Source organism: Toxorhynchites rutilus, chromosome 2, assembly GCF_029784135.1.
Source record: "Toxorhynchites rutilus septentrionalis strain SRP chromosome 2, ASM2978413v1, whole genome shotgun sequence".
Taxonomy (NCBI): Eukaryota; Metazoa; Arthropoda; class Insecta; order Diptera; family Culicidae; genus Toxorhynchites; species Toxorhynchites rutilus.
Genome location: NC_073745.1, coordinates 152,307,508 through 152,334,767, shown reverse-complemented (window position 1 = coordinate 152,334,767; position 27,260 = coordinate 152,307,508). Strand labels below are relative to the sequence as shown.

At 38.9% G+C, this 27,260-nt stretch overlaps 1 protein-coding gene across 12 annotated transcripts in view; it reads left to right on the top strand.

The window, feature by feature from the left end:
* LOC129771839 (bromodomain-containing protein DDB_G0280777) overlaps window positions 1-23,583 on the top strand; it is a 237,822-nt gene extending 214,239 nt beyond the window's left edge. For all 12 annotated transcript variants that reach the window (XM_055775921.1, XM_055775914.1, XM_055775920.1 and 9 more), the window contains 4 exons: window positions 3,593-3,683; window positions 13,520-13,796; window positions 13,867-13,973; window positions 14,048-23,583. In XM_055775921.1, coding sequence (XP_055631896.1) covers window positions 3,593-3,683; window positions 13,520-13,796; window positions 13,867-13,973; window positions 14,048-16,879 — 3,307 coding nt within the window. In that variant the 3' untranslated portion in view covers window positions 16,880-23,583. The remainder of the gene's footprint in view (window positions 1-3,592; window positions 3,684-13,519; window positions 13,797-13,866; window positions 13,974-14,047) is intronic.
* The last annotated feature ends 3,677 nt before the right edge of the window (window positions 23,584-27,260 follow it).

Here is a 27,260-nt window from a genome sequence, read left to right as displayed (position 1 = left end):
GGAGCTTGCGAAACAATATTTCAATTACATTTACCGTTGTAAGTACCATTGTAAGTCCGTTGTAAGCATCAGCCAAGAAAAGGAAAGCAGACTACAGCTCGCTCGCTTGTGCGTGTTTTGGCTTTGTTGTCTTATCTTTTATGTTATCCTTGGATAGAATTGTTTGTACGATGCATAGCTACGTTTGCTTTCGCAGTAGCATTGATGTATTCAAATAGTTTTCCACTGTTACTCTAGTTGCTCCTTTTGGTCGGTGCAATTTGAGAAGCACGAATTGGGCCAATCAAAACGTGGGATTTAGCGTATTTAAAGAAAGTGTATGAGTGATGTTTGTAACTTATCGACCCAAAAACATTGTTTCAAAAGCTCATTAATTGCATGGACCAACTACTGAAATTTAAAAGATCTATAAATGTGGATACCTGTTTACAAATCCACTCAAGTCATGATTGTTCAGCGGTTGATGCATGCCGTCTTCTGGAAGCAAACGTACTATAAAAACTGTAGTGTCTACACCCAAAGTTAATTTTTAGCATCCCGATTTACTACATCAAATGAGCTGAAAAATAACAGAAAATGTTCTACTTCCCAATACATGTATATCATTTGTATAATATATATGCTAGAGCCAATATGAGCGGGCGAAACAGGAGACTCATTTAAATGGAAGCATATGAAAGCTTTTCGTATAGTTTGCCAAATACACGGCCCAGACAGAGAAAGGTATATTCTCGTTCATGTTCTTCTTTATCCTCTTAGAAAACACTTTCCAACTTCATTTTATGATGAGATGTAATATTATCACGCTTCTTTATAACAGCGCTGGCAACTATATGGATAGCGTGGTCGTGTGAAATAGTTTTGCGTTCCAGTCGGCCTTGGTTCGATCCCCATTGACGTCGAATGGACTTTTTTTTGGCACAATCCGAAATTAAATGAGGAAAGAAAACAGAAAGAGATGTCTGCTCGCATACATACAAACTATGTTTAAGCTTTTAAAACAGCTCATTATTTGCGCATTTGACCCTCCAGCACACGAAATGGCATCATTTCTGCGAAGAAAACATACATACTGATTATAACCATCTTCAGTTGTTCAGTTGCCAGTTGCAGTTGCAAACCCTTTTTTTAACTAGACTGTCGACCGACATCCTAAAGACGTGTCCGACCCATATGCAAAGGAACTCAAAGTAGCGCATGGAGTTCATGGTTCATGCGCCTTCAACATTCTTCGTCTTTTATTTATACTCCACTCTAGATAGACCGCAGTACCTTCCTTTAGATAACTTTAATTGCCTTACGATCCTCAGCGAGCAATGTGGTCATCTCCAGCTCCTAGAAGACAACCGGTCTAATCAATGTTTTGAACAGCGTCAACTTTATGTAGCGGCGCACTAGGTTCGATCTTGTCTTCCTCCGAAGTGACAAGTATATCGAGAGTAGCAGAACACTCACATTTCTTATCACACAATTCATGGTAGCCTTGATAAGTCTAGTAAGTTTATCCAGGAAGATGTCTCAGTTCTAGGGCATGATCGAGCTGTTCTAGATCTACTGTAGTAGCTAGCTTAAAGCCTTTTAGTGACCGGTGAAAGATATCGGAAATTAATTTGGGAGAGAATTTTGTAGGCGTGGCTATTGAACGTTATTTCACGAAAGTTGCAGCATTTCAGCTTGTTTGTCCTCTTGTAGATGGTACAGACCACTCCCTTCATCCTTTTTATACTCCATTCAGTAGATTCTCATCTTCTCAGATCCCGGAAATAACAATATAACTACAGTGGAACCCCTATTATCCGCGCGCGGATGATCCGCGGTGCGGATTATGCGCGACAGCGAGTTCCATAATAAATCCATAGGCCTTCCCGGAATTTGTCAGTGAGTGATAGTTTCATGTATTCTGTTCTAGTCATGGCTTACACAATATCTGACTACTGCTGTACACGACCTTGTAGATGGATAGTTTAATGATTTCAGTATTGATATTGCATAGTTTTCATGCTGAAATATCTTTTTTCGTGTTTGGAACTCATTTTCGGTCCTTTAATGCCTTATGTGCGATTTTCGTTATTCGCGATGAGCTAGACTATTATACAATCGGGGTTCAACTGTATTTATATGTAGAGCTTTCCCGGCCTTCCGTTCATGGCGGCGGTTATGTTGTTATGCAGTCTTTTAAACTACCGTTGGATATTTATATTTTTATTTATTTATTTGCCAACAAGCTCGGGTTTTCAATGGTAGCTTAATATCAATTTTTCTTATATTCTAAAAAAAAAAAAATTTACATTTGCATATTGAAGTAACCTTGGTCAGGCTGTTGATGGCTCATCTAGGTCAGTTCGATTTTCGATTCTACCTTCTGCACCGCCTTTCAGGTACTCATCGAGGTGCTGTTTCCACCTGACCACCGCATCGCAGTCGCTCGTGGTTAGTCACCTGTCTATTACCTGCTTCAACGAATTGAGGAAATTGGCACAATTAATCATTAAGGTTTGGTAGCTTGAAGAAAGTTTGAGGGTTTATCAAGGCCGCAGTTTTGATAACCGGATCACTGAAATCAAATCGCTTGGAAATCTGTTACACGAGTTCAATATAGAAGTCCCGACGAATCGATTTGAAAGTCAACTTCCTAGCTGCATTCTTCTTCAGAAAGAATCACGACTACATTTTTCAATATTTTTATAAATCAAGGTATTTTCATGACTCAACGCAAAAACAAAACAAAGTTTATTAGTAAGAAAGTGTATAGAAAAAATGCACTGTAATAATTTAGATTTAATTTGAAAAAAAAAACTGTAAATTCTGTATTTTTACTGAAAAATCTGTAAAAAACAGAATATTATGTATATTTGGCAACCCTGGTACAAAAAGACGATGTCAGTTTTGCAACGATACATTTTCCATGAGAGCACACGTAATATACATAAATCCAGCCCAGATTCAAATCATGAAAAATAATTCATTTCGTGGCATAAAAACATATCGTTTATAAACATTTGTAGTCACGAATTCATGATCATAATAAGCAGCCGGGTGCTATGATTGATGCTAGGATCGTTAGCAAAATCTCAAGCAGAACTGTCAGTGGGATACCCAATTCATATGAAAACAAGGGGAAAATGTAGGTGGGATACCCGATATGTTGGCTCCTGTCAGTTCAATGGGGGTTCTCTAAAGACGTCACCCGGCTGATAATAAGGTCATAATAAGCCACCATAATCAACGTGCAGTTCTGGTGGCAATATAAGAACCAAACGAAGAAAAAACTGATCCTAATCTGGTATCGCCGGCAAACTACTTTCAAATCGATTTCTAGGTGTACTATTATGATTCGTTTTTACAGGTGCTATTCGCTAATGTGTTTTTAGGCATTACCCGATAATGACTTTTGTCGCAACCCCTCGCGTCGTTGAACATGGCGAACACCCATTTGGGCAAGTCACGAGAACCCTGTTGCACGCGCTATTGTGTTTTTGTATGTTGTTTACATCGAGTGTTGATTTGATTTGCGCCAGATTATTATCGCGCGCGCCTCAAGTTGTGTGTGCGCTATTTTATCGTTCGTTTTTTATGTTTCTCTTTCTTCCAGTGACATAAGTCGCGATGGACTATCCCAATCCCACGACAGTGTGTTCTCGGAATCCGCCGGTACGGCCAGCAGTCTATCGATTACACTTAAGGTAAGTGGCGATTGAGATTAATGCTAAGAGAAAAATCGATTTCAGTGTTTATGATTTGTTGCACTAACGGAGAGCAAAAGGAAAAGTTCACATTGTATAAACCAGTGTGTGGCCTCTGCTACTATGTTTGACTATCCACATAAACTGAACAGGGAGAGGTGTTGCTTCTCTCAACATATTTATATCGTATAATAGGTCAAGATCAGCGAGCAGAATGTTGGATAAAATGGTAGCAGAAAGGAGTGAATATGTGTTACAAATTATAATACCATTAGCTACTGCATGTTTCCGAAAGGAAGAACTAAAAGAAGTATGATAGAGGCTCAGCACATAAAAAAATAAGTATGCACAGGGTCTTTCAAAGCTATTTTAGAACATTTTCGATGTGACCACCACTTTTTTCGATAACGCGTTTTAAACGGTGAACAAAATTCTTCATCACAACTCTAGCATTACGACTTCGATGCTGTTGGAACTCCGAATTATTTCTTCTTTAAGTTCCTTCAAATGTTGTAGTTTATTAAAATAGCAACGGTCCTTCACGTATCCCCAGAGGAAGTAATCGACGACGAGAAATGTTGAAATTATTACCATAAGAGGACAAAGTTTCATTCAGGCTTCGGTTGCTCGAGTAATACGATTTCACTAAAAATACACGTTCTTGTAAATTATACATCTTGATACTAAAACCAATCCGATCAGACTGAACAAGTAGCCGAATATTATCGTCCCGAAGTGCGGAATGCAGTGTTACCATCGACGAAACCAAAAAAAATTATAAGGAGGTTTTTTGCGTGAACGTTTAATATAAAAGACCCTGTGCATTGCATCCGACAAAGAGAAAGAAACTAGTTTCTTTGTGGATATTTTGAATTTAAGGGAGAAATGAAAGGAGTTTTATATGAAAGGAGTTTCGATTCCTATACAATAAAATTTTCATTTTTAGGGCGTTGTTCTGATTGAACACAATTTCTATTCTTTTTTGTTAAAACTGACTGCTTTTAGCCGATTCCTGCCTTCAGATAGTACAGTTTCGAATTAGGAATTTGGCAACACTAATTCAAATGTTCAGCCGCCTGTTTTGTGTTTTCATTTTTGTCGAAGTAACATCGTGAAATACGGCGCTTCTTGTTCTTTGGAATACAAATATTTAAAGTGATATTTTGACAGGTGGATGTAACCTACCGAATCGATGCCCTTCAATATGATTTTAGCATTTCTCTTCTAATTAACATCACCTGTAATCCGCATGAATTCGTAACTTTCGTATTGACTTTCAGATACAATGATATATTATATGCTTCGAAGTAAAAGTTCATCTCCTTAGTTTGAAACTACTACCCCAGAGAAGAAAATACAATTAGGCAAAACTCGTCACGTAGAGCAGAAAAATTTTCTTTGGAACTGTTCATTGTAAATCAAATTCTTGTTCAAAAACTAATTGCATATAGCGAATGCTCAAACATTTTTCGCTTTTTCGTGTATGAATTCTCTAGTGTATCAAGTCCGAATCGAAGTTGATTCTTTCTTTCAAATAAATCGTTACGAAATACGATTTCTTGTGATAACTACCCCCACAAATTCTTGATGGTGATGTAAACAGTTCTAATAGCCTGTTAATAATGTCTGTTTGAACTGTTAGTTTTTAGTTTTGATATTACTGGATAGATTACTGGATTAGCACACAACTTTTTGCAAAACCAACATAGTCTTTACTACGAAAAAACAGTGAACACGATGGAGTGATTTTTCGCCATGTGTTTTGCACTACTGTAATTTGAAAAAAAAAACCTAAGGGATTGTGCATAGGACACGACCGCATTTTCGACCTACGAACTACGGAATTATTTTATTCAATCCGGTTGTTTATCTCTTCGAATATTATTTCAGAATGCATCGAAATTTTTAAAATAACGTTTTAATAATCTTAATAATCTTAGTGGTGTAGAAAGATCGTTGTTTCATAGAATCAGCTGAAGATGGATGAGTCATGATTCATTCTTTTCCTCGCGAGAACAATACGACGAGCACGAGAATAATAAGCAAGCATCACAAGCGTTATTTCAGCGGTCTGGTGTGCATTCTCGCCTTTATAAAAGAAGTGTAAAATGCACCGATTTTTTCTTCGTTGACCTCCATCGTCCTCCACATTAGTCGATTTTCCGATTCCGGCTATCGGCAGATCGATTCTCGTTCGAGTAACAGCCATCGTCTGAGACAACTGTGTGGTGGCGAAACAGCATTCGCTCCCCGAATCCAAAAGTGCTCGAGCGATATGTTCTCTTCCAGCGTCGTCTACTGCAATCACCACAGCAGTGGCTAGAAGAACCTTGGATCTCGCGGACAGTTGTGAGTTACAGCTGCTCAAGCCGGAGTGTGCAGCATTCAAAACAGGTGCTGGCGCTTGCATCGATGATGATGAGGGTTGTTGATCTTGAAGGGTTGTACTGGTGGTGGAATAGATCGAACTTCGGTATACGACTGAAGATGCTACACTGGTAGATGGGATGTTCTTCCGAACAGACGAGACACTTTCGACGATTCTCCTGAAATGCTCCGTGGCTACTAACATGATTATTCGTCGGTTTGCAAAATTGCGAAAGTTGTTGAATATCGCTTTGCTTGGAAGACACGTGCTGCAATACGTTGACTCTTCGTTGGATGAAATCGACGAGGTCCTTGAAAACAGCGTTGTCAAGAGTAGCAGAAAATTCCTTCCAATCACGGTGAGTTACAGGATCGAGACGACTCGTGAGGAAATGGATCAGCAATATGTCCCAATGTTCGTTGCTTTCTCCAAGTTGCTTGAGCACCCTATCATTTGCTTCGAACTTTTCAACCAACGAATGCAGTTCATTAGAAGACTCTCGACGAAGGGCCGGAAAGTCAAACAATGCCTGAACTAATTGCGCTTAAGAACCTTCTGGTCTTGGAAGTGCTCGACCAACAAATTCTACGCCACTGGATAATTAATGCCACTAATCGGTATCGTCTGGATTAGCTTCAGTGCTTCCCCAGCTAATGACGACCGGAGATAATAGAATTTTTGGATGCTTGAAAGCTCCGACGACGAGTGAACAAGCGATACGAACAAGTCGTGAAAGTTGAGCCAACACTCATAGTTACCGGCAAAGCTTAACGGTAGCTTAACATCAGGCAGTTTAATGTTGCTCGAAGTATGACTTCGCATGTGGGGGGCGGAAGAAGGCGCATTCGTAGCAGGGATTTGGCAGCGTTGCAGAAGAAAACCCTTCACTTTGTAATACTGCGTCTCAAACTCGGCTTTTGACGTAGGATTACGCCTTTCGGGAACATATTGGGGTACAAATTGAAAATCGAAAATCGAACACATTGTGAAAATTGTCCAATTTCAAACGCTTATTGCTCAGTCATTTCATGATGGATTAGGGGGAATTTTTGTTCCTACCGAGATGTGTTCCCTAACAGAGACATCAAAACCAAGATGCTCAGGGGAAATCGGCATCGCAAATATATGCAAGTCGGGGGCATTTTTATATTGCAAGTAAGGTGAGTGATTGGGTTATTCTAGCAAATAAAATTTAAATTTAGAAGTTTAATGTTGGTTGCTTCGTGAAATTTCATATCAATGACCAATCGTGTATTGTGAAAAAAATTGCACAAGTGTAAGTGTTGTATATTGTATATGGTAGCAGTTGTTTTGAAAAAATGACTTGATATACAAAACAATTTATTTCAATTTTCATAAATGAAAACCAAGGTGTGTTCCCGCTCGAGAACGGGTCGTTTGGTTTAAGCTGTATGTTTTGTTGTGTTCATTTTCACCAAAGGAAAGTTTATACGGCGAGAAAAATTGGAAAAGTGAAGACATATTAGAAAAAGTATTTTCCCATATTCTAACATTTTACTACTTAAATTGGGACTTTCTCTATTAGGCAGCAGACTACTATTTTACCAGGCTTCTCGACTTGTATAATCGGTTTGTTTTGTTTTGCTGTTTCATTTTTCCTACTCATGGACCTTGTGTTTACCACGAGCATTGTTTTGTTTTTCAGGTCGTCAGATGACACGATTCTTGAGAGTGCATCTGCGCCTACATTGTCTTTTCCTTTGATATGTACTATGTCAAAATCGTAATCCTCGAGATCAAGACGCATTTGTGTTAACTTTTTGGTAGGTTCCTTCATTCCAAAAAGAAAGACAAGGGGTCGATGATCCGTTTTGATTGTGAATTTTCTACCATACAAATATGGCTTGAAATGATTGATAGCCCAATGTATGGCAATCATTTCCTGCAATATTGTTGGCTTTTTAGAATCTGCTTTGTTCAATGCTTTACTTGCATAGGCTATTGGCAGATCATGTCCGTCTACTTCTTGAGATAAGACTGCTCCACAAGCTGTGTTGGAAGCGTCTGTGGTCAGAATAAATTTCTTTGAAAAGTCAGGGTAACTTAAAATTGGTGGAGATAATAGGTTTTCTCTGAGTTGTTCAAAAGATGTTTGGCGTTCATCATTCCAAATAAAAGTTGAATTTTTCTTTAACAATTCGTTTAATGGTTTTGCTATCTTCGCGAAGTTTGGAACAAACTTACGATAGTAATTACAAAAAGCAACGAATCTACGAACTTCGTCCGCATTCGTTGGTACTGGATAATTTTGTATAACATTAAATTTTGTGTCATCAGGAAGTATTCCCTGATCAGAAATTTTATGGCCTAAGTACGTTACTTCTGTTTTAAAGAATTGGCATTTTTCCGGATTGAGTTTCAAATTGTATTGTCTCAATCGTTCAAACACTTTAGTCAGATTTTTAATGTGATGATTTGTAGAACATCCAATAACTACAATATCATCGATATAAACAAATGCACATTCTGGCGTCAATCCTGCCATGGCGATAGTCATCATGCGCTGAAAACTGTTTGGGCTTATATTCAAGCCAAACGGTAAGCGCGTGAAGGCGTAGTGCCCGGACGACGTAGAAAACGCAGTGTATTTCTTAGATTCTGGGTCCAACGGGATTTGGTGGAATCCTGCCATCAGGTCCAAGGTGCTAAAATATTTAGCCCTTCCTAACTGATCCAAAATTGTGTCGATTCTTGGAAGTGGAAATCTGTCGGCTAAAATTTTCTTGTTTAGCTGTCTGAAATCCACGACCATCCTCCATTTTTTATCATCAGTGTTCGATTTTTTGGGCACCAATAAAATTGGTGAGTTATAAGCCGATACTGAATGTTCGATTATTTTGTTTTCCAGTAATTTATTCACTTGACCTTCAATTTCGGAATTTTGTGCGTGTATACTCCTATAATTTGGAATATATACGGGCACATTGTCCGACAATTCGATGTTTTGAGTGTAGAAGTTATTTGTGGTCAAATAATCTTCTCCCAACGCAAAAATGTCATTATATTCTTCTATCAATGTCTCAAAATGTTTACTAGCGTATGTTGGTATTTCAGTAAAGTCAATTTTTTGTTTTATTTCATCCGATCTCTGTTTAATTTCGGTATTTTTATTTATATTAGCTATAATGAAATCATTCAATGGTTTAACTATGGGTTTAAAATTAAGAATAAGAACTGGTTTATCCGTAGTATTAATAAATTTAACATATGTCGTTTTCGGAGATACTAAAGTGTTCCCACAAAAAATTCCGTTCTGAATTTCCTGTGCACACACTAAAGCATCGTCTTCAAGTTTTAAATTTGGGATACGGCGAATAACTTCGCATCTTTCCGGAAGCAGTATTCCTTCATTAAGATTATCTTCAATTGGAATATTAACTTCTATATTATTAAACGTAAAATTTAAAATCCAATATTCATAGTTAATGCTACACTTATATTGTGATAAAAAATCTCTTCCCAATATTCCTTCAGTGCATATTGGGAAATCGTTATTGACCAATTGAAATCTATGATTCAATTTTAATACATTCTGAAATTTCAATGTAGTAATCGTTGAAGCTACAGTTTCCAATTTTTCACCGGATATACCAGAAATTATACATTTATTAGTTCTATCTACTATTTGATTATTAACTACCTTACCTATTTTGAAAATTGAAATGTCAGCCCCTGAGTCAATCATGAAAGTACACGTTGAATTGGCCATTTCAACGTATGCCTTCACAAAATTTGATGCAGTTGCATTTATTGTGAAAAGCTTCGGGGTTGACCTAAAAAATTTTGCTGTGGTGGTTGTTGCTGCTGCTGAAATTGGAATGGAGGTTGTTGGCACTGGTTCCAATTTTGCACATTCTGCGCATTTTGTGGTACTGGTGCCATACCATTTCCAGTTTCTGCAGTTGCGTAAAATATGCGTGGTTGCATGAATCCACGTCCATATCCTCTTTGCGATCCCCTACCACGTTGATTTTGAAAATTTCTTTGATTGTCGTATTGCTGGAAATTTCCTCTGCCGCGACGATTGAAAAAACCGCCACGGTTACTGAAATTATTTTGAGCATAAAAATTTCTATTCCCACGGTTTTGATTTCTACCGCGTCCCCGTTGTAAATGGCCACGACGGGTATACATTATTTGCGAGTTTTGATTCGCAGATGATGCTCCCTCGTTTTCAATCACCTTTTCTATCGCATCAGTTAAGGACGAAAATTGTCCCGCTTTTAGCAAGAGCTTGGTTTCACTGGACCTAACTCCGGTGCAAAGTGCTTTTACTCCCTGTTTAACAGCCATTTTGCAGGCCGTTTCAGTGGGAATATTTTCCGATATGTATGCTTTTTCCAACAGGAACACTAAGTTTTCGACTTCGTTGGTAAATTTATTGATATCACCAATCTGCTTCGTTTCTTGTAGTTTTGCTACAAAAACATCAGGAGATTTTTTCATTCCACAACATGTCTTAAGCTTATTTATTATTTCTTCAGTGTTTTGTGGTCTGTCTCCGACAGCTGCTCGAGCTTTCCCGGTTAGTCGAGTTTTAATAAATCTGATTACCGTCTCTTTCGCTGCTGTTTTTTGTGCAGCTGTTGCATCAGCGAATTCCGATTCCACGCTGTCTGCAAACAGCGCAACAGAATCAATAAATTGATTCAACCCTTCCGGGTTTCCCTCATAGGTTTGGACGATAGCTGTTCCCAGCTTAATGTCCACCTTCGGGGTAGCCATTTTATTTTTCTTAAACAATTGGTTAAATGCTATTATTATTTTTACTAACGTCGTAAATTTTAATAACTGTTTTGCGGAATCAAGTTTGGAATTAATCAATACTTGAATACCGCCGAATAAATCTCTGGCCTCTAACACAATTTCCCTCTGCTCGTGATGTTCATAATCATCGAGCAGATATAAAATTGTGTTATAGACCTGTCTGGCATATTCTCTTTTGGCGAGTAAAGTATTCCTCAGGTATTTTCTGTTAGGACTCTTTTTTAGATTTATGTATATAGTTTTCAATTCGTTTAACAAACTTCGTTCCTCACTTTTCAATTTCTTCAGCATTGGCGAGGTGGAAAAATTTGGCACTTATTTAAGAAAATGAAACAAATGAAGGTACTTACATTGAATTCTTCATTTAATTTATCTTTTTCACTGATATGTGTTAATTAATCTATAATTCATATATAAGTGTTCATTGCACCACCGTCGCTCCGTTTCGCCGATGTTCATGTAGTAAAATTCTAGCAGCGTATGGAATGCGGCTCTCTGCGATTCATTCAAAAGATTGTTGCGAAGATATTCCAAGCATTTGTCACTCCGTTTCGCCGATGTTCACACGGGGCCGTCCCGCCTGTCGCCTGCTTCGTGGTTCTCGTATCCGTTTCGATTAGTGGCTTCAAGTCGGATTCTTTACAGCCGTTGTGCACTGAGTGGATATTTTCGGAACCCAGTGCTGGTGATGAAGGACAGACATAGTGGTGTAATTTGGTGCACGGGCGCGTTCTCGCGGCTTCGTCGGCAGACTGTATGCTGCTGGAAGACTGCTTCCACTTCCATATACAATTCAGGAGCACTGGCGCCCCACAGTTCATTAGGCAGCTCTTTCCCCTGTTCGCCACTCAGGACATTGTTCACTTAACACTTCAACATTAAAGAGGGATCCAGTAATACCACTTGAAAGTCAAGAAAAGCTAACATGTAGCGCATTGTCGCTACAGTCCACTGTCCAACACTAAATTCACTGAATTTTCATGAGGAAATCACATCCTCCCGCCAGCAACACTTCGAGGCACGGTGCAAAACAGCAGAACCGTCTCGCCCGCAGAACACTCTCACTCTAATAGTGAGGCTGCCACAGTCGCCATCTAACATTTTACTACTTAAATTGGGACTTTCTCTATTAGGCAGCAGACTACTCAACTCTAGGTTCGAATAACTAATGATTTATTGTTCTGATTTCATATCAGCGAGACCCATAGAGAACGCTCGGGCATCGATGTGGAGGGTCGATGCCATTGCTGACACAGCGTGTCAATTGCGCGTGGATGTTTAATTTACCAGTCGGCGCAATTTGACACCATGATAAAATAATCAACCGTAGCAACAATGTTGCATCGGTTGGCGACTTACAGTGTCGCTCAAAAGTGTTCACCACAATATGCTCAACATATATTATTAAGTGCTCATAGTGCAATTCAAATTCGCATTGGGTTGAATAAATACTCAGAAAGTAAAAGTTATAAAATCAGATTACCTTTTCCATTTCAAATATGTTTTCTCTATATTAAAGTAACATGTTTTTACTGATGAGAAAAATTGGTAATTATCTTATATTACATTGGTGAGTTTTTTTTTCTTTATTTTATCCATACATAATAAAGGGTGCATCTCGTCTAGGATCGTAGAGGGCGGTTTTCATCATATCTCGCTCCACTTCTGTATCTTTTATCTGATATGCACCATCCAATGACTGTTTACCATCCTTCTATCATCATCACTCGGTAAACACTGTTGGAGTGAACAAACAATATCCAAGGACTAAACAAAACGGCCCTTTTCAGGGCCACCAAATCATTATCAAAGAGTTTAACGATTTAATTCTTCAAATATATCTAAAATCAACAGATAGCCTAACGGAATCCTACGTCAACTATGCGGTCTCGTCTCGGACACAACCCTCCTGTGACTTTTTTTTTTCTTTAAAATACTGATCTATCTCTTCAGGAGCTTCATCACAAGTTTCTAATTCCACTTGTATGTTGTTGAGCTCCGTCCATTGCGACGAGACCGCTTCCAGGCATACGGGAACTTCGGCTCCTATTGTTCAGAGTAAAAGACGACATCTCGTCTTCAGGTGGCGCAACTTCCGTTCAGCTTCGGACATGATGATGAACGGCGAGATGATCTGTGAAATAAGACCAGGTAGCCAGGAAAACGAGAAGATAGCGAATTGGGGCGGTAATTACCTCCTTGAGGCAATTCTTTGCCTTGAATATCAAAAATACTCCATCTGTTGAACTAAGCTGCGTGCTTGGATGGACTAGAGGTGCCTATCGATCAAAATCAGACGTGGAGAAATCGACCGTCGAAAATAGTCCTTGTGTGCATCCACGCAGATTATCAGAACGGCAAGATTCTCAAAATTCTCAAATATACTATTCACCTCACGAAATTACGTTGGAGAATATATTCGACGAACATGGTGTGGCGTTTTGTGAAACAATGGTTACTTTCTTCCTCCAATCTTCAGTAGAATGGCCGTTCGCTGTGCATTGGCAGGATCAGGATGTGCAATACAGGATTGCCGATGAGCCAACGAAAACATGCAAGCAAGAAAGGATACAGTAGACGAGCGATAAAAACACAGGGCGATTGGAATACCACATTTGGCACAAAAAAATTATATTAGCACAAAAAAACTAACCATTGTGATGTCTTTCACGTTTTTCAGAACGAACTGGCCGACGTGCTACGCAAACGACGGAAGGATCGTCAGAGCGAAGCCTCCGATGAGGACCTTGGGTTTCCGCAAAGTCCGATAACGCCCCAACGCAAGGATCGTGGGATCAATAAAAGCGAAGGGTCGCTCAGCATTCTCAGCATGACTAGCTCGGATCTGGACCTGGAGGAACGTTCCATGTCAAACGCCAGTGGACACAATCTACTGCATCTGGATTCAGCTAGCTCCAGCATGTACAATCGGTCGTTTGATAACCAGGAGGAAAATGGTGAGCAAATTTGAACCATGCGTTGAAGTTAGCTGTTTCCGTAAATAAATATACTTGAACCTTTTTTCAGGAGCTGACTCTCCAGCAGCCAAACTTAGTCATTCAGCTGCCAAGCACAAGCTAGCAGTGAGACCAAAAAAGAAGGGACCCACTCGTGCACGTGCTCGTCCGCGTGAGGTAAACACTCGCTGTCACACACACCCCATTAATCTTCTCATTGTGTAATGAAATTCACTTTTTTCTGGTTGCAGTCAACGGCTCTTCCAGCCACTCCAGAGGTCAACGAGGACACACTGAAGCTCTCCAACACGGATATCCCGGTGGATCTATCGCCCAGTGCAGAAGAGGCTGAAGCCAAATGCCACTCGCTTCCATTTGGTATCAATCCGGGTGGGCTGACCACGACTAATACCATCCAATCGGTGCTGAGTAGTAGCTGCAGTACCACCGTGATTAACAAAACGCCGGCAAGAGAACCAATCACCATCAATCCGAAATTATCAGCCTCTGTGTCGCTCAACACAACCGCTCCGAATTCCAACTCTGGTATCTACATTAACAGAAATATATCTAAAAGCTATGATTTCAACAGGCACAATGGCGACGGCCACATCACAGAGGAGTTCGAGCTTGGCGGCTCGAAAAAAGAAGACGACGGCTTCTTCAAGAAAATCTTGAACTACAGCTTCAAGAAAAAGAAGCACGAACAAAGTACAAGAGACGAACATCATCAACAGCCGGTGATCATCCCTGTGGCATCACCACGAAAAGAGGACAACACCAGTACCATTTACATCACATCAAATATGAATATGGCACCGGAGCCGATTGTCAAGCTGTCACTTCCTGTGTGTGATGCGGATGTACCGGAAATGAGCGGTTATAGAAAGATAAAGGCTGGGCCAGCGGCTAGACAGAGGATATTTCCGAAGGAAATTTTTAACACATCAGATGTTGACAGACCTCATGATAGCCACCGATACTCTTCGAATGTGGAAGTCAACCGTCACTCGACTTCCTCCAGCGGGAGTGGTTCGATAATAATCACCACAGATTCGAAGATTGTCCAGCACAAGAGTGAGGAGTACTTGGTGCCGAAGTGTAGAAAACTTTCGGAACGAAGCTTCGACGAAAGAGACGGGGATGAACAGAATGTTCGAAAGTATCAGTCAAATGCGGACAAATTGAAAAATCCTAGAATATACGGACTGAGTCCTTATCAGCAAAGAATCGCAAAGATCGCTGTCAACCAGGAAGAACCGCCCAAGGAAAGTCCCACCAAGCGAAAAGTTGTTGAAAAGTCGAAAAGCTTCCGCGTGTATAACAGTGACAACATATCAAACAATTTGACCAACGCCAACAACTTACCTAGTCTTCCCAACCTCACCAATTCACTCTCGATTGGAAACTTCAGCAATAACTTCCTCGAAACAGAGCACAAATTTTTTAGCATGACCGAAAACATCAATGTGGGCAATTCGAAAATATTCAAGGATTACATTTCCAATGTGGACGAGCCAATTGAGGAGGGTGGCAGAACGATGGTCGCTTCCAACACATCGCTGCAGAAGTTCGAGATAAACGACAATAATTTGTTGAATCCACGAGAATTGGAACATATCGATCACCAGCCGAAGTCAATCATCCTAACCACAAACGCTATTGTCCCACCGGAATCGAACAGTGTCCTCAACAAATCTAACCAAAACATTTCCCAGATCGAGGAAACCATCGATAAACTCGTTTCGTCTTCGTTCGTCAGTATCATCAAGGACGCCGGAAGCTCGGATCGGTTGGATCAACCCGAATCGCCACAATCGAACCGTGTGCCAGAGTTCATGAAAATCCAGCTGAACCGTGTGGAGACGGCCCGTCCCAAGTCAAACGTGGTCCTCTCGACATCGGCTCCGCCGTCCAGTGCCGACATTACTCCTTCGCCTAGTCCAGCGATTCCGGTCTCGGGTAGCGGCGGTTCTATAGACGAATCGATCAAAGCGCGTCGGTTCAGCAACGAGAACATCGAGATAACGGAAAGCAAACCACCGTTGCCACCGTCAGCGGTGATTGTGGCGGCCAGGGGCAGTTTCGTGGAAACTCCAAAGAGCCCGCTGGCGTTCAAAAGATCCGACGTCGCGTCAAAGCGGAATTCGGTTAACCTAACGCAGGAGATTGCTGACGATAGGAAGGTAATTCTGCAGCGCCGGACCTCGGTCACGGAGGAAAAGATTAAGTATGAACGAAGAATTTCTTCATCCTCCGAAGATATCAAGTATGAGCGGAAGAAGTCGGAGGAGGTGTTTGATAAGAGGAACTGTAATTATAACAGCGGATCCAGCAGTGGGGATGAATTGGTCGTTCTGCGGAAAAAGTCAATTGTAGATAACCACAGAGACAAAGATAAAGATACGCCGGAGTTGATGAAGGTTTTCGCGAGGAGATCGCTGAAGCTTCGTTCCGATGATGATTATAGAAATGTTGAGGCGAAGCCTCTATCGAGTGTGGACAGCGACAAGGAGAATCATTCTAGTGAGGAGAAACTGGACAAGATTGTCAAAACGGAGGGAGCTCATGCTGGTTCCAAAAGCATTGCTGGTGGGATGCCAAAGGAAACCTCCGATCACAAAGCTGCGTCAGAGAATAATAATTCTAACGAAGTGCTGCGGAAAAGCAACCCAAAACCTTTTGGGGTGCCGAATCGTTTCGGGAACGCAAGTAACGTTCAGAATAGAAACACAACATCCTTTGGCGAGCTACGTAAATCCCTTATCCCAGGCAGTCCGACATCGACAGTACCGAACAGTAACAGTTTCGCGAAGAACAGCACGGAGAGTAACGAATCCTCCGGGATGAACAACAACAATATTAACAATAATAATAACAATAACATAAACAGCAACCGCCATACAATTGCCACAATGAACCAGTTTAATCTGAATGCTAGCAATAACAATAATAACAACAACAGCAGTATTACAAACGGAAATAGCACGACCATCGAGGCGATTCGAGAGGTTAATGAGTTCAAAGGCATATTGCAACGTCGAGCGGAGTGGGAAAAGCGAGCCAAGGAGGGATTTAAATAAGGTAAAGGCAGTAAACAATCTTCCCTTTTAGGAGGTTTCTGGGGCATCCGATTCTCGTGAAACATTTCTGATAATAGTGTTCAATTATTGCTCAAGGTGAGTAATATGACGAATTTCATGCCAACTTGTCTTAGAAGTTGGCAGCACCATCTCAAATAGCAGTGCAACGTTGTGGGTGTAAAAAACATTGGACGTTTAAACAACTTTGCAGACTTGAAACATTCAAAAAAAGAATAAGGCCGAGGACATAGTAAACGAGATGCGATGCGAATTTCAATGCGGCGAAACTGTTCGTGGAGTGTTTTGCCGCGTGTGAATGCAAATGATGATTGTCAGATGATTTTCATAAATATCTCCATGAACCTCACTCTTGATGTTTTTATATTTATTGCAATGAGTTCGACGGGCTTCCCATTTACCATGTTTATAGAGAAAAACGATTTTGAATATCGTTGACCGTGGCTTATGGAGATTTCAAGAAAATACGTGCACATGGAAATGAAAATTGCCATTGATTGAGTGAATTAAAAAAATAATATAAGATACTGGAGAAAAAGTAACCAAATGCCACTGAGAAAAATGTTTCATTTGCTATACTTTCGATTTAGATGTTCGGTTGAAGTTTTTTGAGAAAAATATCGCATACTTATATATTTTTTTGCAAAATAAAATGTCTCACAACAATTCAATTGTGCAAAATGAAGACATGTTATCATACCTGGCATCTTTGTGCTGGGATGTTTACATGTGAAATAGACAGGAATGTGAAATTATTGAAACGTCAAAAACCAAGCGATTCAAATTGATAAGCATGTTATAGCCAGTGCGGTGAAAATTCAGTCTCAATCGAAAATATCGACGAAAATAACAAAGAATACCATTCGTCATCAAAGAAAGCATTGCTTGATCGCTAGAATTAGGCTAACCTTGTCAACTGTGATTCGAAAGGGTTCATTGTTAATCGAACGCTATTCCTTCTCATTTGAATGTGATGAATGTATTTGGCCGAACGAAAACAAATAATTCATTCTCACAACCTCGGCTTTCCGCATTGAAGCATGATTTCGGTTTATTCACTGTCATATAAGCAAGGCATACACAGAGCAGGCGATGGGAGAGCATTTTCTAATGCCCCTTACTCATGTGTTAGCATCACACTCTCACAGTAATGCGAGAAGCGTAAGAATGAAAGAAATTAAAAATTCATTCTCGCGAGTTGTTCCCCTGTTTTTCTCTGAAAACAAACCAAAGCATCGTCGGGTGTCAATTGAGTGTCGGTCACTAGTTCAATTGATAGGAACAAACGTAAATCTCAAATAATAGCATGACAATCGGCTTTAACGAAGGTGCGATTATTCAACCGAAAGGGAGGGTGAAAAGTGAAAAGTGAAAAGAGATCCGTATGAGTGAAACGTGCCCGTACATCGAAGTAGCCAACGAGCCCGTGATATTCGTGTGAAGAGAAGTGTTGTCAATGAATGAATTGATTATTTTCAACACTGGTCATAGCACGCGATGAGCTCCAATTAATCGCTTCGCATCGTACTGCGTTCACTATGTCCTCGGCCTTAGACTACTTTTTGAAAAGGCCAAAGTGTTTTTTAATTTTTCACAAAATGAAATTTTCGTAAAAAATACGAAATAAATACACTGATTTTTCAGTTTTCAGTTATTTTAAAAATTGAACGTTTCAAAAACCTTTGTTTTAATTCTAAAAAAATCATATGAATAGCCCTTATAATTTCCAACCAGTCATCCATATAACATCGGAAGAAGGACACTGCTACATGAAAAAAGTTTTCTTAACAACTACATTTTCTTTTTTTTTTTTTGAAAAAATACCACTAATTTTTAACTCATAACTTGTTTATGTGTAAACTACCTGACCCGGCTAATTTCATCCTGCCTGATTATTCTTGCAATTTTCTCTTTCTACAAATTTTCCAATACTGTAAACAAAACTGGTCATCATAATATAAAATTATTATCAGACACAATTCTCTTTCAAGAATCATTTGCAACAGAAAACACGTTTCTTCATTATATGGACTATATATTTGATATGGAAAAGTAAATTTTCATTCAAAATTTTAATTTTCAAAGTGTGTTGTTCCAACTAAAAATCCATTTCCACGTTCGAACAAAGATCAATTTCGTTAGCGCAAATATCGAATGGAATAACAACGCTTATCACGATGTAATCACGATGAGAATTCAATTTTTCTGAATTTTCCAACGTTTCTCCAGAGTTTTACGAAAATTTTCCGATTTTCTCTCCGTAACATTGATCTGTGGGCACAAACGAATACAACAATATGAAGCCGGCTTAAATTTGATCATTCCTTCCTCGAGGATTCGGCTATTCATTTTTATTTATACAGATTATCACGATTGACATGTTCCGCAAACTTTTGACTACATCTTTCATTTTAGTACCGGGGGGTATGTTCAACGTTTCGAAAACGAGAGCGAGACGCTTGAAGTGCAAGATTTTGAACGATGATACCTCTTTGCCGGATGAACGAAATGTTATGACAGTCACTTTATTCGACAGACAAAATGTTCAAGAGTTATGAAATGAAAACAGGCTATTTAAATCACACAAATCTGTATATAAGCTGGCGCTCACTCGGAAATCCATTCAATTTGACAAATCTCCCGTTCACATATTCACAGGTATCATGCCATACGTAAAATGATAGACTTAGCCATTAGATTTACTTGCAACGAAGAACTTAAACTATCACAATGCATGTATTGACCTAAATTGGGATTTGTTTGCAATTTAGTTCGGAATTTTTTTCATTCAATCACCAGCCTAATCAATATTCAATATACACAAATGATTACTAAGCCAACGTCAAGCTTGCGGTTACATCATAAGTATAACTCAAACATAGTTTTTTTCCATACATATACTTTTCAAAGTTGAAACCATTATGTAACAAAATATATGCACCATATCACAATACAGTTAATGTGGTCTTGAAGCTAGATCATTAGTAGTAACATTTTAAATAAAAACCGCAAACAATGCTTTAGAAAACTGATTAAAAATATTTTTGAAAACATATTATGTGTTCCTAATCCTGTGCACCCATAAAATGTAAATTTGACTGTTAAAAAGGTTATTGTTGTTATTTATTGACAAACATTGTTAAATAACATAACCAATATTTGCGTTATATGTTTGATTTATGACCAACAAAAAGATAGTCGTCCTGAGAAATTCATATTTCGCGAGTGAGATTTGAGAGAAAAGTGGAGAAGAAACGTTATTTATTGAAATAATTAAATTATAATCATAAGTACTTGCAAATTATCTGTAGTGATTTTGTTTCTATTCTTGTTCTTTTTCTGGAATTAGCCCTTGAACTTTTCATTCATCAGTTTTATTTTCTCAAACGGTCAAATTTCTGCGATCGTTGTTGTTCTTGGTTCTGTTTTTCACCTTCCGAATCGTTGTGTTATTTCTTGTAACGTTTGCATTAAAAAAATGGACTTTTTCCGGATGGCGATTTTTGTTTTATTTACGCTTCAGGTTTGTCCAGAAATTCTCGATGGGACGCAGCTGGGGGACGTTGGGCGGGTTCGCCGACTTGGGTACCACATCGATATTCAGCCGCTCCATCTCCTCTAATAATTGCTTCGAGTAGTGGGCCGACGCCAGATCCGGCCAGAACACTGCGTCTTCGCCCTTATGTTATTTCTCGATGAACGACGCAACTTCTGGCAGGCACCTCGTACTATAAATTTCCCTGTTTACGGCCAGTGCGGAGCTAAAGAAGAGCGGATTTGACATCCCCTTCTCGCTGATTGTCACCCACAGCAGCACCTTCTTGGGGAACTTGATGTGTGAAATAAACTGCACTTCAGAACTCATTTCCTTCGTGGGGGAAGTAAAATACGAAGTGCCCTGCCAGTCGTTGCCATCCAGGGTGAGATAGTTCTCGTCTTCCATCACCACCGCCACGTCGCGATTCGCCGGGAAAATCGACTTGACCATTTTATTCGGCCGCTGCCGCTGCATCATTGCCTGTAGCTCTGAGACCAGTGGACGCGACTTTCGCTTCCTGACATGTATGTCCATGTTCGCCAGGTACTTTTTCACTGTTTGGCACCGACCTCCCGACCAAGCGCACGCAGCGATGTAGCCACTTTTCCCTCGATCTTTTTCTTCAGCATCCTTTGGAGCTTCTCGTCACTCAGGGTCATCGGCCGCCCGGAACCGGGCTTTCTTTCGATGCTCTGATTGTTGTCCAATAGTGCCATAATGTTGTAAATGCCGGAACGGGCGTATCTGGCGTTCACAAAGTATCACACGATGTCCGTTTTTGACGCGGCGGGGTACCGTTCTTTGAACGCGCACACTTCTGAACGGAGTAGCTTCACTGTTTTCCCCATCACGGTTAGAGTTCGACAAATAGAGCTGTCAATTTTTTTCTGTTGACTTATGGGTTACCATGATTGATGCTGCATGGGTAGTTTCGTCAGTGTGTGTGAAGAAATACCATGCATCCTGGTTTCATCCTGCGCAGCGTAAGGAACAAAAACAAAACACTAGGGACCTAATTATGCGTGTTATAAATCCTCTTTTTTCTGAGAGTTTATTCATTTTAATCACTTTGAATAAGAAACATATACAAAAAATTTAAAACTTACTGATTGCGGATAAGTTCCGAATTTGCAACACTTTTTTTTTGTTAAATTGGGAAGAAAGAAGAATTCGTTGCGACTTAGCGTTGATGCTAAAGAGAACAAAAATATGACTTTTTTAGTGATTTGTTTTTAATGTTTTTTGTTTTTAATGTTTAATGTTTAAACCCATTTTTTTCGGTGAATTATCGCGTGATAACAAAGACAAAAGAACAATGGATGGTGATCTTCCGATGTATAGATGACTTGTTGTAAATTGTTAGGGCAGTTCAAATATTTCTTTGAAAATTAAAAAAAAACTTTTGAGACAAATGAATTCTATTTAATTTTTTGCAATTTCCAATGAAAATTTTCATCCTTTGACCAACATTTTGTAGGAATTACAGTTTTTCAGTTATATTTTTTTGTACGAAATGAAGAAAAAAAACTTAGTCCCTTTTCAAAAAGTGGTCTAATTCTTGTTGAAGTTTTCAAGCATGCAAAGTTGCTTAAATGACCAATGTCTTTACACCCACAACGTTCCACTGAATTCTGAGATATTGCTACCAATTACCAGCCGAATTGGCATGAAATTCATCATATGCGAATCTATTTGCAACAAATTTCACCAATAGTACGAGAAAAATCACTGTAGATCAGTGTAGATTTGTAAGATAGGATCAATTGGGTCAACCGTGCTCATCGCTCTCATTTTGGTGTCCACTCTAGATGCACTGTTCCCATACACCACCTTTCAGAGGTGCTCATTGTGTAGTAGAATCGAAGTAGTGTTCGCCAGTAGTTTGTTCGCGATTTCCGAAAACCTGATCTCCCCACCGATCCCGAAATGAACGAACAAGAGTCGTAACTAGATTGAGATGCTCCAACCCACCTGTAATATACATGATAAGGAGAATCCAAATTTGCAAATTTTGACCAAAACGTAATCTGAAGGTGCACTCGTTCCGAGTATATTCGCTGTTTTCCGGTGTAAAAAAACGTAGTCATCTTCCCCATTAGTCAATAGCTGGAAGGAATTGTTGCAATGAGTCAGTCAGTACACATACACCCCCTGTTAGCTTAGCTGACGATCTTAAATGTGTTAACTCAAATTTCACAAGTCCCCCGTTTAGCAATCGATATTTTATATTTGTGACGAAATCAAGCCTCGGATATTTGATTGCCGTAGTCAAATTCGATTGTCTCTTCTCGTGCGCGTAGGCTAACCGATTCGACGCGCGTAAATACTATATAATCATTGAAACTAATCAAGATTCATTTCAAAACTAAAACAAATGTGATAAAAACAATAAATTAACGTTTATATATTCAGCGCAATATTTTAGAAGCTGTATTAATTTGTAAAACTGAAACTTCCGCCTGTATATTTCCGAGTTCTTTTCTAGCCACGGATATACTGTAGAGACAGAGAGGCGAATGATTTTTATATAAAAATCCTCAATGTTATCGATTATTTGCGAAAAAGTTTATACCGATAAGAGTAATAGTACGTAAACTGTAAGTTATTTCATACATGTGACGAATTGAATTAGCAGCAGAATTGTACATACTTTGCGGTTGATTTTGTCCACTTCTAGATGTAAGCCTCTAAGCGAGCTATTTCAGTTCTAAGCAATGGAACTCAAACCTGACTAATGTCTCTGCACACGTGTTCTCTTGACCGCAAGTGAAAAATAAAACAATTATGAGAAACGTATGTTTAATAGCACTGAATCAAAAGTAGTATGTTGGAATCTTCAAGCTTTCCCCTTGTATTTACTACTGGATGTTGCAAAATTTTATTCATGAGGTTTTATTGTATTTACACATTATTCTACTACGTAAAAGCATTGCATACACACAAACACACAACATACATAAACATACATACTGAGATATTTACTCTTGTGAGATGTTGACAACTAGAAACGACTTTATCAGATGGATTAGAAGTGTTATTCAGGCGAAGATAGAAAGCATTGAAGCAAAGCTAGTGTAGAAAATGTCAATATGAATGAAGCTACAAATATTGAGGATACATACGGCTAATAAACTGTTAGAAAATAAAACGCTAGTCTTATGCCGAGTTGAATATCACAGTCATTAGTGCTACGATGCGATACTATTCATTGTTCAACGAATGATAAGGAGGAGTTCCATAGATCCACACTGTCTATTGTTTCAGATATTCTCAAAAATCGGTAAGTTTATGGCACTACTTTTCAGACTTTTAAGATATTCAGATGTTAACGATCGGTCATACCAACTTGTCAAAATTGTACCACATTTTTACTTCTCAATCGGTGGTCTGCAATAATCACTATCGCGGATGATAGATTCTGAATATCCCCAGAGTATACATATCACTTGTGTTGCGTAGTGTAGTTGAACTAACCATGCCTTTATCTGTCCTACTCAGAATCGATAGACACCACATGCCGATAGTTCTTCGCATTGACGTAAACGACAGCTTTCTGCAAGCTCACAGGAACACAGATCAAACAGACGACTTTGACTTTGGACGTTGCAACTTTGCGGAACTTAATAGAGTTGTCTCTGCTATCGACTGGGCATCGTTGTTTCTTGGCAAGGATACTGACGAGACAGTACGCATAATCTACGACTCTCTGAATGCAGTCCAGAATGAGCATATTCCATAGAGGCGAATGAACTGGAAAGTTTAAAGCCTCTTTAAACCAAAGAAGAAGAAGAAGCATATTCCACGTAGACGATTCACGAGACACTCCTTCAAGCACGCTTGGTGGACATCTGAGCTGCAGCACCTTCGTAACACTGTCCTGAAAACCCGTAAGCGTTATTTTCAAGCACGAACGGATGCAAATCGATAAAATCTACGCAAAATACAGACACATTATCACAAACTTCATACCGCATCATTTCGGAATTACATCGCCCACCTGGAGACGACTGCGAAGCGAACCCCGCAATCGGAAGCATTCAAATTGATTCTCAGCCGAGATGACTTTTAACGGTAATAGCGCTGATTCCCGAAAGGATACTGCAAATCTTTTCGGCAGATCATTCCTAGAAGGTACACAGCACCAATTCACCAACATTTTCGCCTGACAGACTCAGGACTAGCCCGTTTCGACTTGAAATATCACAACACGATGTCTCATCTGCCTTGAGTAAAATGGGCGTGCCGTAAGGTTCTGGAACTGATAATCTCACGCCACTGTTATTAAAAGAAAGCACCACGTCTCTGCAGATACCATTGACAATAATTTTCAATATGTCGCTACATCACAGCACTTTTCCGCATCGGTGGAAAACCGCTTCAATATGTCCGATATTTGAATATCAAAAAATGCAAAACAGTGTCATTCACCCGCTGGCAGTCTCGAATTGAATTCCGTTGTTCAGTTGGGCCTAAAATACTAGAGTGTGTTGATTCTACTCGCAACCTTGGAGGTTTCGCAGCACACAAATCATACGAATGGAGAGAGTGCAGCGTAGTTTCATCCGATATGCTCTCCGACAACTCTCTAGGACAGATCCAGTCCATCTTCCTGACTCCCAAGCCGCTGCAGACTGATCGCGTTGAAATCGCCAGCTTCTAGATGTGCCAACCTTCAAAACATATTTGTGTTTGATCTGTTTAATGGACATCTTGACTATCCATCTTTATTGTATAATGTATCGTTCTATGTACCATCCCGACAACTGCGTGAGAGCGATTTATTGTTTATCAGTCGCCATAGGACTTCTCATGGATTCCATAACCTCTTAAAAAATTGTTTCAGTGAGTTAAATAGTGCTTGTGCTGTGTTCAATTTTAACATGTCCAAAACCGTGTTCAAAAACAGGACTAAGAGTTCAATATAAGGAATCAGTCTGTGGAATTATGAACAATTCGAGACTGTGATAAATAAATAAAACAAATTACGCCTGAATCATACTACGTATTCCCTGGCAATGAAATCGAAAATATTTCATTGGACTATTATAAAAATATAAGGATCGAATGTTGTATAAAATATTCAAAAATAAAATTATTAACTTCGAATGTTGTATAAAATATTCAAAAATAAAATTATTAATTTAATGATACTGGATATTTTTGTCAGATATTCTACAAATCACGAATGATACCGCTTTGATTCTAATTCCGAACACTTTGTTTTTGAAACGAAGTCCGAACACTTCATTTTAAAAACTAAATTTACTGAACATCAATGTTGTTTAAATATCTATAAATATTGCTATATGGAAGGGTATAGGGTAAATGATCTTGGTTTGTCCGATTTTGGGTGTTTTTACGCAACTAGTAAATGCAAATCGATTTTTCTTCATGAAAATCACATATAATCGATACGAGTTTAGGTTTGTTGAAAATCCCCAAGTCTCTAGTTGCTAATACTACCATAAGGCGTTGAAGTTATTCAAATTCTTATGTTTTTAAAAATTTTCCTCAAAGAGGAATTATGATCATGGTTTGTCCAAAAAATGATCATGGTTTGTCCAGTTTTAAAAATCACTATTTTTGAATGAAAACATTCGAATTCTCAACTAGATGTTGCATTTATCATTGTTTGAGTTTACTGTCATCATATTGATCCATTCATAATTTAGGCTTTCTTCAGAATATCGCATTTTCTTGGGCATTTTAAAAGTGTTCACCTAAAGACAATCAACATAGAGAAACTTTATTTCTGCTATACGCGAAGGACACACTAAACAAACTGCAGTGCGCCAAGCGGTTGCCATAGAAATCATATGGACAAAACAACATTATTCAATTGGATAACTCATGATCAGAATTAAGTTCATCAAAATGCGTTAATTTAATGGTTTAGCTATGTAAATCTGATACAAATGGTGTGCAAGAATAATGTTTACAATATTTGTAAGTTTTATAATCCTAAAAAGGTCTGAATACGTGCCAAATAATCATGTGGTGATCGAATAAAGTTAGCTCGAATGAGGGGCGCATTGACATTTTATGAGCCTTTAAAACATGTATTTCCGTAAAAATACTATATAATACTATGAAATATGCCAATACTATAAATACTATATATTTACCGTACTATAAAACTACTGTAAATCATGAAAAAGACAATTTTATTTATATGTTTTGAAACATTCGAATACCTGATTTGACAAAGGTGTGCTGAATTAGAGCATTCAAAAAAGTGGACAAACCATGATCATATTTTTGACTGGACAAACCATAATCATTTACCTTACTGATACTGATCAATGATACCTCAATGATACCTAATTGATGCGATGCGATGCCACACTGGTAAAGCGTCGTGTACAAATTACGTAACGCTAAAAATGCGGTTTTTGGACCCACTCCCCCCTATGTAACAATAAGTAACGCAAGACAAACCCCCTCCCCCTCATGTTACGTAACGCAAAATCAAAGTCGTTTGAAAAATTTTCATAACATTTCAGATTTTATTAAATAATGAGAATATCAACGTAGATAATCTGTCCAGGCCGCAATCAAAGTTTATTCGAATTAAATATGACAAGTTCATAGAATTTCTAACAAACAGAATAAGGAAATCAATGCTTACATCTGTTGGGATTGGTACTTTCAAACCATCTATTGTTTGGCTGAGAGGAACAGGAGCTGGTATAAATTGATGTTGATTTATGCAAAAATAACTGTTTGCTTTCAGAAGTTCGAGACTGAATCGAGCATCGAGATTTGTCATTGCTCAATAAAAGGGTCGCTTTCTTAGGAATTTAAAAAATACGTTCTCAAATTTAA